At 44.6% G+C, this 18,489-nt stretch overlaps 1 protein-coding gene and 1 long non-coding RNA gene across 3 annotated transcripts in view; one reads left to right on the top strand and one right to left on the bottom strand.

The window, feature by feature from the left end:
- Positions 1–4,442: 4,442 nt before the first annotated feature.
- LOC142499022 (uncharacterized) overlaps positions 4,443–18,489 on the top strand; it is a 47,229-nt gene continuing 33,182 nt past the window's right edge. Inside the window, exons 1-2 of the long non-coding RNA XR_012802603.1 lie at positions 4,443–4,990; positions 5,079–5,235. This is a non-coding gene — a long non-coding RNA (uncharacterized LOC142499022). The remainder of the gene's footprint in view (positions 4,991–5,078; positions 5,236–18,489) is intronic.
- The window catches only part of SEMA6C (semaphorin 6C), a 163,798-nt gene continuing 159,248 nt past the window's right edge, over positions 13,940–18,489 (bottom strand). For both annotated transcript variants that reach the window (XM_075607766.1, XM_075607768.1), the window contains one exon: positions 13,940–17,913. In XM_075607766.1, coding sequence (XP_075463881.1) covers positions 16,664–17,913 — 1,250 coding nt within the window. In that variant the 3' untranslated portion in view covers positions 13,940–16,663. The remainder of the gene's footprint in view (positions 17,914–18,489) is intronic.

Here is an 18,489-nt window from a genome sequence, read left to right as displayed (position 1 = left end):
GATGTCAGTGTGAGATTACACATGAAAAACCCCAATGCTAAAACAGGCGCTGCCCCAATAAAGGGAATTGTACTATAACTGCACAGGAGAGAGGAGAGAGGTGAGATCTGTCTTGGGGTTTCTGGCCCACACTGATAGGATTGCTGCAGTTCCCCCACAACAAGAATGTTCTGCACATACACAGTTAGCAGTTAATAATACTTTATCTGCAGCCAAAGCATAGAGGTTTTGTTTTTTAAAGATTGCTGTGTGATTGCATTACAAAAAGCAGCAACTAGCTACTAAATTGGTTTGAAAATACAGACAACAAAATGTATCAGGGTGCTCTCAATCAGCAAGGCATTTAGGTACTGACAGTACAGTAATACACACAAGTCCGTTGTCAAAACAGCTTCATTCAACTGAAATGATGACTAAATGTAATTTAAAAAAAAAAAAGTTTTAAAGCACTTTAGAAAATTAACTTTGCTTTAATATCTTAAAGGAGACCAGATCATCAGTTGGCTGCTTGCGAGGTGAATGAATATATCTTACGCTATTATTTAACTATTGGTAATATTGACGTAATGGGACAATTGGCAGGGCAAAGAGACATTATAATGGAGCCTTTTAAAGAACAGGGTAGTCAAACACCCCAAAAATAGATGAATCAAAAAGGTGATTTCATGGCTAAGAGAGTCACAACAGCATCTAACATTTCGGTGCAACTTGCACCTTCATCAGGGTCCGGGCAAGTTTCACCAAAACGTTGGATGCTGTTATGACTTTTTAGTCATTAAATAACCTTTTTGATTCAACTATTGTTGGTGTCCTTGACTACCTTGTTCCTGTTATGCTATCTCCTGGCCTGAGTTTTTGTGTCCTAACACCCATTTGCTGTTTCCTCTAATGCTTTTGGACCCCACGAGGGCGCATCCCCATTTGCTGGACCTGGTTCTGTTTTTGCGTAGCCTTTTAAAGAAAACATCCTTTATTCTCCAGGACTCAACTGCTGATTTCAGTTCAGTAATATCCGGCAAAGAAGGGTGGGCGGCCGGGTTGGTCCTTTCTTCCATGTAGTAACACAGGAGGGAGAGGGAGGAGGGGGTATGATACCTTTTATTGGATCAACAAGCAGTTGATATGTTACAGACTTCACAACCTCTCAGGGTAGGAGTCGGACCTGATGAAGAACCCTGAGAGGTTGGAAAGCCTGCAACGTACCAACTACTTGTTGATCCAATAAAAGGTATCATACCCCCTCCTCCCTCTCCTTCTGTTGTTACTACTTTGAAGAAAGGACCAACACAAGTGCCATTGACCCCTCTAGTGCTGGAAGGTACATTATAACAGTGCAATTCCCCATCTTTATTGCTGACCAAGTAATGAAAAACAAAGAAATTGGTCGCTCAGGTTGACGAGCCCCAAGTGTCTTAAAGCCGAACAAAGATCCGAGGCCTAAGAATAGTATTGGGACCGATGGAGTAATGGATGTGATAGATTTTAAAATCTAACACAATCTCATTATCATATACATTTTATCTTGTGATATTTGCCTTCTAGAACCTGTTATGACAGTTACATAGTAGAGGAGATTGAAAAAAGACATATGTCCATCGAGTTCAGTAATATATTACATGCAGATATGTCTTCCCCAGGGGCTCCCTAGCACATTCTGAAAACGATAGATCACTTTGATGTTTGGCAGAAACCCATGAGATCATTGTATAGATGTGATCTCTCCTGTTCTTGCTCAGTAATGTGCCTCCCCATCCAGCTGCTATTTTATCATCCGATCATTAATCTGTCCATCTATTTATCCACGAACCTGTCAGATTGTAAATCTTCTCACCCTCTAACTGCCGCCCCGCGCTCACCCTGCCCTCCGTTTATTTATCGCTCTAACCTTTAATCAAGTCACCGTGTGCTGCCTGGGATTATTTCCATGCTGCAGCATTAAATAGGTATCTGTGTGTGCTCTGTGGGCTTTAAAAAAAAAAAAGGTTTCTTCCCATTGAAGTCGTTTTGAAGCCCATGTGTATTGTGTATTATGAAGCACCACATATGTTTTGAGTCATTCTCCATAATTACAGCTGTTGACTTTGGAAGCAGCAGTTTGATTGCCGTGAGAAAGGGCTTTTCTGCCGGTTATTAATGAGGACCGTCCCTGCACTAAGGGACCCTGGTACTGTACACCTCGGTTCATACATTGGGGCTCATTTACATTCTCCAGAAAGAGGCAATCCAAGCTGGGGATTTGTTTTACGATTCTTTGCTTTTTCTTACATAGGATTGAAGCCGGGGGTCTCCGGAGCGACACTTTATTCCTTTCAGCTCCGGGGACCCCCTGCTTCCGGAGATACTTATCTCCGTACGAGGTGCCGGCAGCCGCTCCGCTCGGCTAGCAGGGATCACGTAATGGCGGAGTTTGAAAGCTCCCGCGCCCTGCGGGCCAATAGGAAGCCGTGACGTCACCAGGTGCGGTTTCCAATTGGCCGACGTGATGGGCGCTTTAAACCTTGCGGAGATTCCGGCACCGCCTTTGTTGGTCTGTATCTCGGGAAGCGTGGGGGGTCCGCGAAGCTGAAATTAACGGGGTTCAGCTTCGGAGACCCCCTACTTCAAACCTATGTTAAAAAATAATACTACAAGAAAACCCCAGCATGAATTGCTCCGTTAAGAATATGGTGATGCAGATGACTAGAGTTGTGTAGAGATGCTCATGATCATTATTTAGTGAAGGGAGTTCGTGTTCATGTCTTTGCTCAGCTAGTCATTGCCAACCTTTCTACCAGCGAAGGATGTCACAAGGGAAGGGACTGTTGTCCATTTAACATGAACAGCTGTTACCCTGCTGCTTCTGTTCTCTTTACAGGCACATCCAACGCGTTACAATGCAACCCTATGGGCGTTTTTTTGACGTCTGAATGTGTTATCCGACGCTCACCGCCACTGATTAACATGGGACTCACTTTACAACGGTTTCACTATCCAGCGCTACTTCCAGAGCGGATTCCGCTGGATAACCGAGGACTGTCTGTATATGGGATGGGATGAGAGTCCAAGGAAGTGGCCACGGCTTAAATTCAGCCTCAGACCAACGCTGAAAAATATTTAGTTATCCGTAGATGCCCTGGCTGGTACCTATCTATCAATAACAACCCCAAATATCCCCCAACACAGGAACTTCACACTCTCTCTTTTTTTTTAAAGACCTTTTTCCAGCTGCCTGTTATTATGAATGTGTCTGTTCCATGCAAATGATACAAGCTGTTCTAAGCATGCAGGAAATTGGACAGCAGCATTAGGAATAGTAAATGATGCATGGAAACTACTTAGCAGTCATGCCTGTAAATCATGCAGGTTCGTAAAGAGGTATTTAATATTTATTAATCCCCATGGATAAATCACGCTGAGCCGGCAGCTTGTAATGCCTCCTATAATTTGCCCCCTGATCAATGTGCATCTCACGGATGCTCTGTGCTTTTTCTAATGGATCGAAAATATAAGAGCTTTTGCCATCAGATCTCACTCGCAGCATGCATTGACCCAGTGATTTCCTTTTTACTCAAGGTACCGGGTTACAGACGCAATAAGAGAATCCACTTCACACTTAGGATAAGCTATGATAGGTTTTGATAATAATACAGCCAGTCCTCGCATATCCGCCGGAATCCTTCCCGCATACCGCCGTCCGATAACGAACTGTTGGATTGCGGGTCCAAGTTAATCTGCGGCGGTGAGCATCGGATAAGCGGTCCCGACGTCGGATAATGCGTCCAGCGGACTGCGTAACGCGGCGTGGGCTAAGCCGTTCGATGGAAAAACGGGCAGTCGGATATCGAGGACCAGCTGTACTAGTTATCATAATAACCTATAATAATATTGTATTACAAGGGAAGCTTTTCCAGAACACACCATGTGACATGTGCTTGTCTTCACGCTTTCGGCACGCACACAGTCGCGTGCGTTTTATGCGATATTGTATTATTCGGTGTAGAACTTGTGCCTTGCCGGTTTCTAACTTCCATCTCATTATCTTATGGTACTCCTGGTCACACATCTCCAAATTACAAGTGTTACGCGAGTAAGCCCATAGAACAACACGGTATGATAATAATAACGTTATTCCATATAGCGCTTTTCCCCCCAATGGGATTCAAAGCGCGTCATAATTACAGTACAGTGCGCGGTACGCAGCACGTAGGAATGTTACAGACACAGCCCCTGCCCCGCTGAGCTTACAATCTATGTGGTTGATGCCTGATGAATACTTGTAAGAACCTAAAGGGGAAATATGAGGGTAGTGCCTTCCAAACACAAAGTAGTATTGGATCAGAAGGTCGTGTCACGGAGGAGGAGGAGGAGGAGGAGGAGGAGGAGGAGGAGGAGGAGGAGGAGGAGGGTAACTAAGAGGAACGGCTCTGGATATATGGAACAGACGCCTTGCGGCTGCAGTGAAGACAGCTACAGTAATGGAATTTAAAAATGCATGGGATAGGCACAAGGGAAAACGCCATATTAGGAAGGAGAGGGTGGAACCAGCCAAAGAGTGGGGTCACCAGTAGTAAAGTCGTCTAAAGACAGACTCTTGTATTTATTGTACATGGAAATGGCTTTTTGTGTGCCTGGGATCCGATGTTCCTCTTTTTGACTCTGACTTTTAGTGGCATTCAGCTGTACTGCTGCTCTATCTACACCCATGTCCAGGGGCGGGTAACTCAAGTCCTCAAGGGCCACCAGCAGGTCAGTTATTCAGGATATCCCTGCTTCAGAACAGGTGGCTCTATGAAAAACTGCATCACTGCTGAAGCAGGGATATCCTGAAAACCTGACCTGTTAGTGGCCCTTGAGGACTGGTTGCCCACCTCTAGTGCAGGCTCTGCATATCATTATCTGACGGGCAGAATAAACACCCTCAACGCTTCGACCAGCGTCTGCTGTCACTTTCCTTTTCTATTTCCCACGGTGGTTTCCAGATACAAAATCTCACTCGTCAGGGGCTGGCATGGTAAGTAATAATTAGAGATTGGCTATAATAACAATTCACAGTTTAGATAATCATTTCATAAACACTTCATCTTATTTACTGTTACTAGACTTCACCGATATATCTTCATCGTGTTACCCGCAGAGCGTCGCGTTACCGGAGTAGAACTGATGGCTTTTCAAGACGCAAACACTTGTATGCAAAGTGTGACTACATCTGATCCGGTAACACATTCAGAACGGATTACATCAGCGGAACACATGTTGGTGAGATTAGATCTTCTATGCGCTGCTCTATATATTATCCTTGTTTACGTTCTTGATCTGGGCCCACACCTGTTTTCCACTCGCGTGTCATATTCCACTGAGATGGCACGAAGACTGACCAGTGTCCTTTTACTAAGTAAAGTTGTTCTATAAACGCCACAATATTATTCCAATTTTCCAGCCCGTAATCCCGACCCACGGAGGTTTAAGAGAGGAACATGCAAGCCGGTGTTCTTTCTGCCGACCGTGCAAAACGGTGAAAAACAATACGCTTGCTAAAGAACCTCAACAACATCAATCACAACGGTATATACATAAACGGATTCTCAGCTCGCATTTGGCTTTTGGCAGAGATGCAAAACATGCCGTGTGCAGAAGCAGCACTTAGGAATTGTCAGCCAAAGATATATTTATTCTTTTATGCCCATACCTACTCATCGGAGTACCCTTTCTAAGGGGATAATCACCTTGAAAAATATCTTTAGTGGCTGGAAATGTCAGTGTACGCTTTATCACACGAAGGTTTACACAAATGCAGACTTGGTGGAACCTAAGGGGTAATAAGGCTTTTTCTTCAAATGTTTCTTCTCCCTCTAGCACACTGGTTTCCAACCTTTGTTTGGTTAAGGAACCCTACAATTATATGGTGAAATTCTGGGGAACACCAACCCTCTCTCCCCATTTTTACTCACTCACCCACCCCCATTCTTACTCACACACGAACCACCCCCCATTTATACTCACCCCCCCCCCATTTTTACTCACACACAACCCCCCCATTTTTACTCACACACAACCCCCCAATGTTTACTCACACACATACCCCCCATTTTTACTCACGCACAACCCCCCCCATTTTTACTCACACACAACCCCTCCCATTTCTACTCACACACAAACCCCCCCATGTTTACTCACACACATACCCCCCATTTTTACTCACACACAACCCCTCCCATTTTTACTCACACACAACCCCCCCCCATGTTTACTCACACACATATCCCCCATTTTTACTCACACACAAACCACCCCCCATTGTTACTCACACACCTCCCCTCCCATTTTACTCACACACAACCCACCCCCCATTTTTACTCACACACAAACCAAACCCTCGCCCCCATTTTTACTCACACACAACCCCCCCATTTTTACTCACACACAACCCCTCCCCCCCATTTTTATTCACACACAACCCCCCCCATGTTTACTCACACACATACCCCCCATTTTTACTCACGCACAACCCCCCCCCCATTTTTACTCACACACAACCCCTCCCATTTCTACTCACACACAACCCCCCCATGTTTACTCACACACATACCCCCCATTTTTACTCACACACCTCCCCTCCCATTTTACTCACACACAACCCACCCCCCATTTTTACTCACACACAAACCAAACCCTCGCCCCCATTTTTACTCACACACAACCCCCCCATTTTTACTCACACACAACCCCCCCCATTTTAACTCACACACAAACCCCTCCCAATTGTTACTCACAACATCCTCTTATTGGTGCCCAGCCCGGTGATGCATGCCCCCCCCCCCCCGAGTGGCCGATACAGGAAGTTGGGGCACGACCTGCGGGTCCCCTCTGCTGACGGCCAAGTCTCTGACAAGCAAATTGCCCAGAAGCCTTTAGCGATGCCCGCGGAACCGCGGTTGGAAAGCACTGCTGTAGCCGCAAAGGTTTTACATTGTAGCTTGGCCGATTTACCACTATTTTCCATGTGGTTGGTGAGGTGAAAGTGAAGCATAAAATGGTAGAAATCGTTAGCTGGCAGACGCCTTAACATGTCGGTCTGTCCTTTCTTACTCCCTGTGAAACCACCAGAGACACTTGTTGATCTCTGATTTTAAGAATATTTTGATTTCCCCTATACAAGGGGTTCTCAACTCCAGTCCCCAATCAGTGGCTCAGTCGAAGAGCCTGCTTCAGCACCGTCAAAGACTGACCCACCTGTGCTGAAGCAGGGATATGCTGCAAGCCTGCTGGTGGCCCTTGAGGACTGGAGTTGACCACCTCTGTCCTGGCATATTCTGTATCTTTTTGGGCCTCTGTCACCTAAATCAGGTTCTAGGTTCATCAAGTCAGGAAGACCTTGAACCTGCAGAATTCTACTCACAGAACAACTGTGTACAATGCAACACTATGTAAGAAAGAAGAAAACAACAACAGGTTCTAATGATCATTTTCATTCCTTTCTTTAAATGACCTGATTTTGGTTCCGGTACAGTACTATAATGAGTTCTTTTTCTTCGGCCAGTCAGGGCTCTCCCCTGTGTAGCGGATCACATCAGAGCGCAGTCCTCCAAGCTTCATTGGAATCTCACGTATTGAAATCAACTGAATCGTTTTGACCATAGCTTGGAAATAAAACTCATTTAGGTGCTTGGTCTTTAATAGCATTGCGCTGAAGCGCTGCTTCAGTTTTTAGTTGATCTTTTGTACGGCTCAGATAGAAAGAAAGATCCCACAGGAGCATAATCCACTGAACTTGCCAATATCTGTATAATTCACTTTTTATGAATATATTCACACATCCCTAGAAAACAACCGCTCCGTATTCCCACTGCTCGGGCTGTTTGGGGGAAGATGCTGATTGGAAAGTAATGCATTAGGTTGACAGGAGGACACTGCTACACTCTCCAGTGCGAGCTGCATTGTAGAGCAGGGGGGCTCCAGTCCAGTCCTCAAGCCCCCCTCCCCCTAACAGGTCAGGTTTTCAGGATATCCCAGCTGCAGCAAAAGGCAAAAATACCCGATGCTACATCCAATGTGATAAAAGACATAGTTACATACTTCAGTGTTAGTATTCTCATGAGTAAGGGTCATTTAGTTAAACCCTTTGACCAAAGCGTTATAAGCCTGCAGCCACGTCACGGCATGACCAGTAGACAGCCACGTCATGGCATGACCAGTATGCAGCCACGTCACGGCATGACCAGTATGTAGCCACGTCACGGCATGACCAGTATGCAGCCACGTGACGGCATGACCAGTATGCAGCCACGTCACGGCATGACCAGTATGTAGCCACGTCACGGCATGACCAGTATGCAGCCACGTCACGGCATGACCAATATGCAGCCACGTCACGGCATGACCAGTATGCAGCCACATCACGGCATGACCAGTAGGCAGCCACGTCACGGCATGACCAGTATGCAGCCACGTGACGGCATGACCAGTATGCAGCCACGTCACGGCATGACCAGTATGTAGCCACGTCACGGCATGACCAGTATGCAGCCACGTCACGGCATGACCAATATGCAGCCACGTCACGGCATGACCAGTATGCAGCCACGTCACGGCATGACCAGTATGCAGCCACGTCACGGCATGACCAGTATGCAGCCACGTCAAGGCATGACTAGTATGCAGCCACGTCACGGCATGACCAGTATGCAGCCACGTCACGGCATGACCAGTATGCAGCGACATCACGGCATGACCAGTATGCAGCCACGTCACGGCATGACCAGTATGCAGCCACGTCACGGCATGACCAGTATGCAGCCACGTCATGGCATGACCAGTATGCAGCCACGTCACGGCATGACCAGTATGCAGCCACGTCACGGCATGGCCAGTATGCAGCCACGTCACGGCATGACCAGTATGCAGCCACATCACGACATGACCAGTATGCAGCCACGTCACGACATGACCAGTATGCAGGTCCTAACACTACAGTACCTGTAAGTATTCTCGTGTAGCTCTGCTGGAGGGAGAATGGTCTCAGGGGACCTGTCCTGCACAGGAACATGGAAAAACCTTAAAAAGTGGGATGGGGTGAGCTTAAACCCAGGGAGTAGGGGCCACTGACCTCCAACAACGGTTAGCAGCTGACAGTTAATGAACGCACAATCCCTGCAAGCTCTAACCCAGGGGTGCGCAAACTAGGAGGGCGCGGGTGGTTGCAGAGGTCCCGCGCTCTTCCCCAAGGCATTTAAATGAAATGCCGGGGGGTCGCGTGAGGCCCCTGCAACTTCACTTACTGGGATTCAGAGGCCTGGTGTCGACACGTCTCCACGTCTCTGATGTGATGTCACATGACCCGGCAGCATCATTTGACACCCGTTGTCATGGCGACGTGGTGGGCCACATGACCCATGACGCTGGCAAAAGAGGTGAGGGCGCGAGCATGGAGGGCAGCAGGCAGGGGGGGCGCAGCTCAAATAGTTTGCGTACCCCTGCTCTAACCCCAGAACCCACATCATATATATATATATTTCTGTCAAAAGGAGTGCTACTGGGCGTGGCCATGGGATGTAGCATTGGGCATTTTTGTCTTTTGTTGTATACATTTGGACACGCCCAGTTGGGGGGTGGGGTGTTTAGGACTGGAGTTGAGCACCCCTGGTTTAACGGTAAGCAGCACCACTTGCTTATTCCAGCTGTGCTCAAGTCTTCTGCTAACAGTCGACTCTCAGGGTTTCTGCCTGTTCTGACTTTGTGCTCTTACTATACAAATTAGTGACCATTCCCCGGAGTCCCATCAGTCTGGATCTAAAGCCTCTTAGGATTCTTTAATGGCATTGACAAACCAACCAGAAACTAATGTCATAATAAAAGCAGCTGCCAAAAAATGTTTCATTTTTGAAAACAAAGGTGAAGAGAAAATGGGGCATCTTCATCTTATCCTTCTTATATGTATGTATGTACTATATGTATGTACTGTATGTATGCATGTATGTACTTGTACTCTATGTACGTACTGTATGTATGTACTCTATGTACTGTATGTATGCATGTATGTACGTACTGTATGTACTCTATGTACGTACTGTATGTACTATATGTATGCATGTATGTACTGTATGCATGTACTGTATGTATGTACGTATGTATGTACGTACTGTATGTATGTACGTATGTATGTACGTACTGTATGTACGTACTGTATGTATGTATGTACGTATATATGTATGTATGATTTTATTTCTATAGAGCCAGCAATGTGCGCAGCGCTGTACAACATTACAATAGGTTGTTAACACATTACACACAATGGGAATAAGTCCAGCAGGAGACCCTGTCCCAAAGAGCTTACAATCTAAGTGATGTGTTGGGAGGCTTGCAGACACATTAGGAGTAAGAGCATTATTAGAAGTGCAGTCACCAGAGGTCATGTGGATCTGAAGGTCATAGCAGGGGCGTAAAATGTTTAATGGGAAGCTTCTTTTAAGAGGAGCTGAGCTTTGAATGTTCTTGAGTTGGAAATATAAAGAGGCAATCCAAGAAGTTTAACATAAATTATATATATATTTTTTGTTTTAATATATGCCGCCTTTGATTACCTTTATTGAAAACTAATCACCTAAGCTGCCGATCGATTAGTTCTCCAGTGATCGATCAGCAAAGATCCTGCTTCCTAGGGTTCACTAAATGGCTGCCTTTCAGTTTCAAATCAAAGCTTCAGTGGGTGTAACTCAGCAGCTACAATGTATCCGTATATTACTAAGGTAACATTATCTATGGTTACAGTTTGCAGCTCAAACTGCTGGGAACATTGGCAACAAATGATCACAAACAGGAAAGTGTTACAAAGATCTTGCACTGAAGTGGGCTAATACCTGCTATAGAAATCAAAAGATGCTTTAAAATTCATTATAAATGGCATTAAGAGTTGAATAATAATTTTAAAAATGCAGTGAATATTATCTAATACTACAGAACTGATTTATATTAAAAAACACATGTAGGATATTACTTGGATAGCTCCTTTAACATACAATCATTTTCAAGCTTAATGGGGAAGTATGGATTCACTAAAGATTTTCACTGCTTTTGAACTTGAAAATAATTGCCCGTTATGTATGTCTAATATAATTCTTAATCTCAATTCAATTCACTGCCTTTTTCTTTCCCAGACTACCTTCTCCGTTACTTTTCCTTTTATGTCTCAGTTATGTCCTTTGTTATTTTGAGCTTTCGTTTTTCTTCTACTCTTGATTTAAATTTCGGGCGTGAAGCTCTGGACACTAGATCAAGATAACCTATTATTATTATTATTATTATTATATTACATAGGAGCGATGTTTCTTATTGCATCAGGGCCAGGTCTGGATTATAATGATTTATAAGAAGGCAGAAAAAAAATCACTGCAAACACCCCTTTATTTTTTTATTACCATGTTACCTCCTGTTCAGTAGGAATAAGCATGTGAGCACCAATGTTTTCCAATGATAGGTTTTATTAAATCAACATTTTGGCGTTTCATTTACATCTTCACTAATGTAACCTGATGAGATGCATTCTGTTGGCAATCAGATAGTGTTTTTCAAAGGGATCCCTAATGGGTTCCCTGTAATTTTCAGGTTATTTGAAAACTGCACCAAATACAGAATTTACAATGCATCTGATCTCAGACGCGCTATTAGAGAGGGTCGGGGTTCCTTACAATGCATCTGATCTCAGACGCGCTATTAGAGAGGGTCGGGGTTCCTTACAATGCATCTGATCTCAGACGCGCTATTAGAGAGGGTCGGGGTTCCTTACAATGCATCTGATCTCAGACGCGCTATTAGAGAGGGTCGGGGTTCCTTACAATGCATCTAATCTCAGACGCGCTATTAGAGAGGGTCGGGGTTCCTTACAATGCATCTGATCTCAGACGCGCTATTAGAGAGGGTTGGGTTCCTTACAATGCATCTGATCTCAGATGCGCTATTAGAGAGGGTTGGGGTTCCTTACAAGGCATCTGATCTCAGACGCGCTATTAGAGAGGGTTGGGGTTCCTCAGAATTTAATTATACAGTATAAGTATAGGGTCCCTTAACCAAACAAAGGTTAAAAAAAACCCACTGAGGTAGAGAAAGGCGAATTTATAAAGACTGTCGGTTCCAGTTTTGGATACTTTGATAAATAGGCCACTTCCACACACTTACACACTTACACACTTACATACAGGTGTATATATTAAGGCAAATAATATAAGCTTGACCCTACCTGTCTTTCTAACTATCGGCCTGTCTCCCTCCTGCCTTTTGCCTCTAAACTCCTTGAACGTCTTGTATTCGCTCGCTTGCTCCATTTTCTCAACACCTATTCTCTCCTAGACCCTCTACAATCTGGCTTCCGCACTGCTCACTCCACGGAAACAGCCCTCACTAAAATAACTGACGACCTCCACGCTGCCAAAGACAGAGGTCATTACAATCTGCTCATATTACTCGACCTCTCTGCAGCATTTGACACCGTGGACCACCCTCTTCTCCTTCACATTCTCCATACTCTTGGCATTCGGAACAAAGCTCTATCCTGGATCTAATCCTACCTCTCCCATCGTACTTTCAGTGTCTCTTCTTCTAACACCTCCTCCTCCTCCTCTATTGATCTCTCTGTGGGGGTACCCCAGGGCTCTGTCCTGGGACCTCTTCTCTTTTCTCTGTTTACACTCTCTCTAGGTGACCTAATAACATCTTTTGGGTTTAATTATCACCTCTATGCTGACGACACACAAATATATTTCTCAACACCCGACCTTACACCTGCTGTACAAACCAAAGTTTCTGAATGTCTCTCTGCTATATCATCCTGGATGGCCCTCCGCCGCCTTAAACTCAACATGGCTAAAACAGAGCTCCTCATACTTCCTCCCAAACATGGCCCTACTACCTCCGTCCACATTACTGTTGGAACTATGATCATTCACCCAGTAGCCCAAGCACGCTGCCTTGGGGTCACACTCGAGTCCTCTCTCACATTTGCCCCTCAAATTCAAAACATTTCTAAAACCTTTAGCTTTTTCCTCCGCAATATAACAAAGATATGCCCTTTCCTCTGTTGCTCGACTGCTAAAACTCTGACTCAGGCCCTCATTCTCTCCCGTCTTGATTACTGTAACCTCCTGCTGTCCGGCCTTCCTGCCTCTCACCTGTCTCCCCTACAATCTATCCTTAACGCTGCTGCCAGAATCACTCTACTCTTTCCTAGATCTGTCTCAGCATCTCCCCTCATGAAATCCCTCTCCTGGCTTCCGATCAAATCCCGCATCTCACACTCCATTCTTCTCCTCACTTTTAAAGCTTTACACTCTTCTGCCCCTCCTTACATCTCAGCCCTAATTTCTCGTTATGCACCATCCAGACTCTTGCGTTCTTCTCAAGGATGTCTTCTTTCTACCCCCTTTGTATCTAAAGCCCTCTCCCGCCTTAAACCTTTTTCATTGACTGCCCCTCACCTCTGGAATGCCCTTCCCCTCAGTACCCGACTAGCACCCTCTCTATCCACCTTTAAGACCCACCTTAAGACACACTTGCTTAAAGAAGCATATGAATAGCACTGTGGCTATTCTGAACACATGATACATAAAGCTTGGCCCCCTGCAGACGCACTTACCAGAACTCCCTCCTACTGTCTCTGTACGTTCTCCCTACCTACCAATTAGATTGTAAGCTCCTCGGGGCAGGGACCCCTCTTCCTTAATGTCTAAAGCACTTATTCCCATGATCTGTTATTTATATTATCTATTTGATTACCACATGTATTACTGCTGTGAAGCGCTATGTACATTAATGGCGCTATATAAATAAAGACATACAATACAATACAAATAATGTTTGCGGTTAGATTGATGCATGAAGAGGTATTTGTCCTCCTGCTTTTATGCTGTAATTGTGCTGCAGACTGCACAATCCCATGGATATGACTTTGACACATGGAATTCAGAGACAAATGTATTATTTTATTTGTTTTATTTACTTTTTTTATTTTTTTTACAAATTTTACATTCAAGATCTTTAAAAAAAAAAAAGAAAAGAAAAAAAAATGTAGATGTTGCTATTAATTTGAGGGGGATTTCCAGCTGCCCACACACACCAGAGCTACCAGCCAAGTACACAACCAATGCATGAATTCCCACTGTATGGAGAGGTTACAGGAAATAAGTGGCAATAGTGTGACCCTGTGTATCACTGAACAGTAAGCAATCCATGTGACACAAACGTTCTTTGACTTTGATTTAAAATAGTATTTTGGGTATCTTTAGTGACTCGTCCATAAAAAGCTCATTCTCCTTAGAGAAAGTGGTACTTGAAGTGGCTCTAACATGTAGACCAGGGGTGGTCAACTCCAGTCCTCAAGGGCCACCAACAGGACAGGTTTTCAGGATATCCCTGCCTCAGCACAGGTTGGTCAATCAGTGGCTCAGTTGAAGACTGAGCTACTGATTGAGCCACCTCTGCTGAAGCAGGGATATCCTGAAAACCTGACCTGTTGGTGGCTCTTGACGACTGGAGTTGACCACTCCTGTAGACCCTTGCTAGGTCTGCCACATTGACCTGCTGCCGGAACTAGCCTTTCATGTACTGTTATAAACACGGTTCAGTCCTGTCCACTGTTGTGGCTTTTCAGTTAGTGTATAGATACAAGGCAGAAGTGGGCGTACAAAAGCCTTATTGGAGTAAGTGCAACAGTGTAATTAGTTTGTCAAAAAGTCAATGTCCCAAAAAGCCTTGAGTCTAATAAGTGTTAATGGGGTTTTCCATTCTCTTTGTAAAAAGGGTCTTGTGATGCTAAGGAAGGGTACACCTCCATCCAGTACTACTTTATATTGCAGGCTGTGGGATCTATTACTTGGCAGCTTCTGCATTTCTGCCAGACCCGATGAAGGACCCCGAGAGGTAGGAAAGCTTGTAACATTTCACCTATTTCTTGGTCCAATAAAAGGTATCATACCCCCTACTCCCTCTCCCTCACTACATGGAAGAAGGGACCAAGACAACTCCCCACCCTGCTTGGCAGTGAAGGGATTCAGAGAACTCTTTAGGTTGTCAACAGCAATATGACGTATACCACCAATTTAGGAATATATTCCCTCTGTGGTACATCTTGGACATCATCCAATTTTCCCATATCCAATGTATCCGAAGAGGTTCTTTTCATGGACAGGGACTGGAGGTGTTAATTGGAAACGCAAACCGTGGGCTGTTCAATCAAGGACATGGAAGAATAAACAGTCTTGAGCATAACGATATCAGTTTCACTGCTGAAAACACATCAAACCAAGCACTGGGAAACATGAAAAGCTTTTCACACAGCACCCAGAGTTTTGAACATGTCAGTAGCAGTCACAGAAAGGCAGATCCCAACCGTGTAAATAAGTGCTTTGCGATCCTCGGGGAGAGAAGCACCCTTTGCAAAATAAGAACCACTCAAGGACAAAATGGACACAGACTTGTGTTGCTACAATCGCAATGTTCATAAGACTAGTTTGAAATAAGGCACACATGTACACAGACTATCCATTGAGCTAACTGGTTTCAAACACAGGTATAGCCAGTAGCTAAGCATGCGCCCTGCTCCTCTTAAAGAGGGTTCTGGTCAACTCACATCGTTGCTGTCCACGGGTGAAAGCAAAGCCGTGGCATGTATAAGCCCAATTCACTTTAAGCACACAGTGTTTATAGCCGGGCGCTTTTACATGACCATCATCTTCAATATTGGTAATTTACAATCAATGACAGGAGATTAGGAACAGCCTTAATGAGACAAACTGCTGAGACACTGCTACGGCGAGATACTTAGAAGTGAAGGATGCTCTGCTCCCTATTGGCTCCTCATTGCTTTATCTGAAATGGTTGGGTCACAATATACTGTATTTTAGCTCAGACACCAACATCCCATTATGTCTTCTAAAATCTATACAATGTCAGCAATTTTAATAGAGGTGTGTTTTTCGCCCCTACACAGTAGGGTATTTTAATCTCCTTTTATATGGAGTTACATTGTGAAATATATATATATATCTATATATACATGTAAGTATATATAAATTAATTTACATTGTATCTATTCCTCTTGAGGTATCCTTTCATGTCATCCAACTGTGGCAATGAAATCATTTGTGTTTTATTTCATTTGCCTCGTCATCAGCTGCCATCTTCGGCTCTGGGATACAGATAATTCACCGGCCATTTAGCTACTATCAAGGGGCTTCCACAAAAGCTCCCGTCATCCCCACAATGTCCACTTATGAGCAAAATGGTTTACTTTCCTTAAACCCTCAGCATTGGAGAAGACTGCAAAACATTGCATGTCAATGCATGCAGGCCTCGTCAATACAGAAGAGGTTTCAATGAGTGGTTAGGGAGAATAACGACAACAGACTGACCCACCCACTGACTGCATAGCACATGTAGTTACTTGAGAATATCGAGGCAGTTCAAAGGATTTTCAATGGCCATGTCCATGCCATTGTTTCTCACAGCCATCTCCTCCAATCCCTCGACCAACCATATCACTGGAGTGGAGTAGACAATAGATGCATGTGAAATACTCTGTTCCAAGCAAGAGCATTTAGGAACATCAAAGAAAAGTGCACAGGAACTCTTTTACATTTCCTTCACTGAGCTTTGTATTGTCTTATGGTCCAATGGTTGGTAGAACAGTCAAACTGAGATTTTAATACTTGAAGTGGTTTGCATCCTGGGCCGGAGAAGATGACATGAATACTGGATTTGATGGCACATCTGGTCTCATGGACAGGGTCCTTTTCACCCCATTCCTAGGCAGGGGAATTTGTTCTGTATAGCTGTGCTGCCGGGACAGAAATACGCTGTGGCCATCCATGGGTACGGGTGTGCCTGTAGAATGCATCCTTGTCAAGAGTGGAGGTGGGTGCTGTCTATTCCCTTGTCCCAAGCTGTGTTGCCTTGAAAGCATTGGTCCGCCTGGGCCTATGCTAATGAGCTTGTGTGCAGAGGATAGCGAATGTCTCTGAGACGAGTGTCTAGATTGTTTTTCCATGCACGACTGAGGAGACACATCAGGTGGGATGTCAAGCCTTCTGGGAAGACTGTCCCTCGGCAGTGTGGAAGAGCTGTAATACGGAGCACTTTCAGTATCAGGGATTTGGGGCTGAACTCTGTTGATGAATGACATGGGTGAATGAGGACTAATGGCTTGTGGACTAATGGCTATCATGCCCATCATTTTGTTTGGGGACCCACTAGCTTCTGGAAGATGTTTAAGAAGCTCATCAAGAGTAGTCACCTCAACCCCCTTAGGAAGGTAGCATTGGGAATGCCGAACCAGAACTCTTTCTGAATTGGGTATCTTCTTATCATCCCCATAGCCGGAGAGAGGCTGATCATAACCATGAAGATTGCTGGGGTGCACCACAGTACTAGGAAACTGAAAAATTTGGGAGTTTGATACAGGAAAATGAAACACGGGGCTCTTCCTTTGGATTTCTTTGGCGTTGTTGCAGTTTTGATTCCTTTCCCACTGGTTCCTGAAGGCTTTCAGATTTTTCATTGGCAACTCTGGCGTAGACTCCGGGGTGGGCAACCCTGATAGTTCTGGATGTTCTTTCATCCCAGCTTTGGTTGTCTCCATTGATTGCTCTTTGTCACTGTGCAACAATGTGGTGTAGAGCTTTGGAGACGTAGGGTCCATCATTCCTTCCTTGGACTGGCTGTCCAGAAGTCCGTTCATCTTTGCCAAGCTTCTCAGGGATAGCGGGCGCTGGAGACTCGATTCAGGATCCTTGCTGATGTGTTTGTTTTTCTGGAACATGTGGTTGCAGTAGCAGGAGACGAAGAGGCCTGAGAAAATAGCGCCCACCACAAAGGCTACAAAGACACAGCCAATAAGAAAAGTGAAGTGAACACTCTTCATAGGTTCTTTGGCACCAACTTCCTGTCGGACACCTATAGAAAAGAACAGAAACAGAATATATTACAGTAGCTTTAGCAACACTTCACTTAGCGTTTGTGATGCTTTTGTAAAGTTATAGTACAAGTGTCATATTTAATATCCCCATCCCCAGAACAACTCAACCGTAACGTTCTAAAATGATAGTTGCTGACACTCTTCTGCACTAATTTACTAATATCTGTAATTATTAATTACCATACATTTATGTTTGAAATGTTATAATATATCATTCACTACATATTATCTATCATATAATGGCAAATGTTCCATATCTCCTATAGTTATTACATTTAGGTCGACAGCACAATATTTAAAGGCAAGGCAAATAATTTGGCCTCTCACACCAACTATGGGTTCTGTGTAAATGGACTTGCATATGAACCCATGGTTTACCCTGTGACCCAGTAAGCCATCTTATCCTTTTGGTAACTCCATACTTCCTTCTCGCTTCGTCGTTTAGATACATTTCACAGATCTAAGGGTTAGCTCAACATAGTCCGACCCAGCTGCTCGGGAAGTTATCGGTGAAAAACTCCCATTAAAGACCATGGTAGTTTTGGGGCCAATAA

This window comes from Ascaphus truei, chromosome 7 (genome assembly GCF_040206685.1).
Source record: "Ascaphus truei isolate aAscTru1 chromosome 7, aAscTru1.hap1, whole genome shotgun sequence".
Classification (NCBI taxonomy): Eukaryota; Metazoa; Chordata; class Amphibia; order Anura; family Ascaphidae; genus Ascaphus; species Ascaphus truei.
The sequence above is the reverse complement of the archived record's forward strand: the minus strand, read 5'-3'. Positions and strand labels throughout refer to the sequence as shown.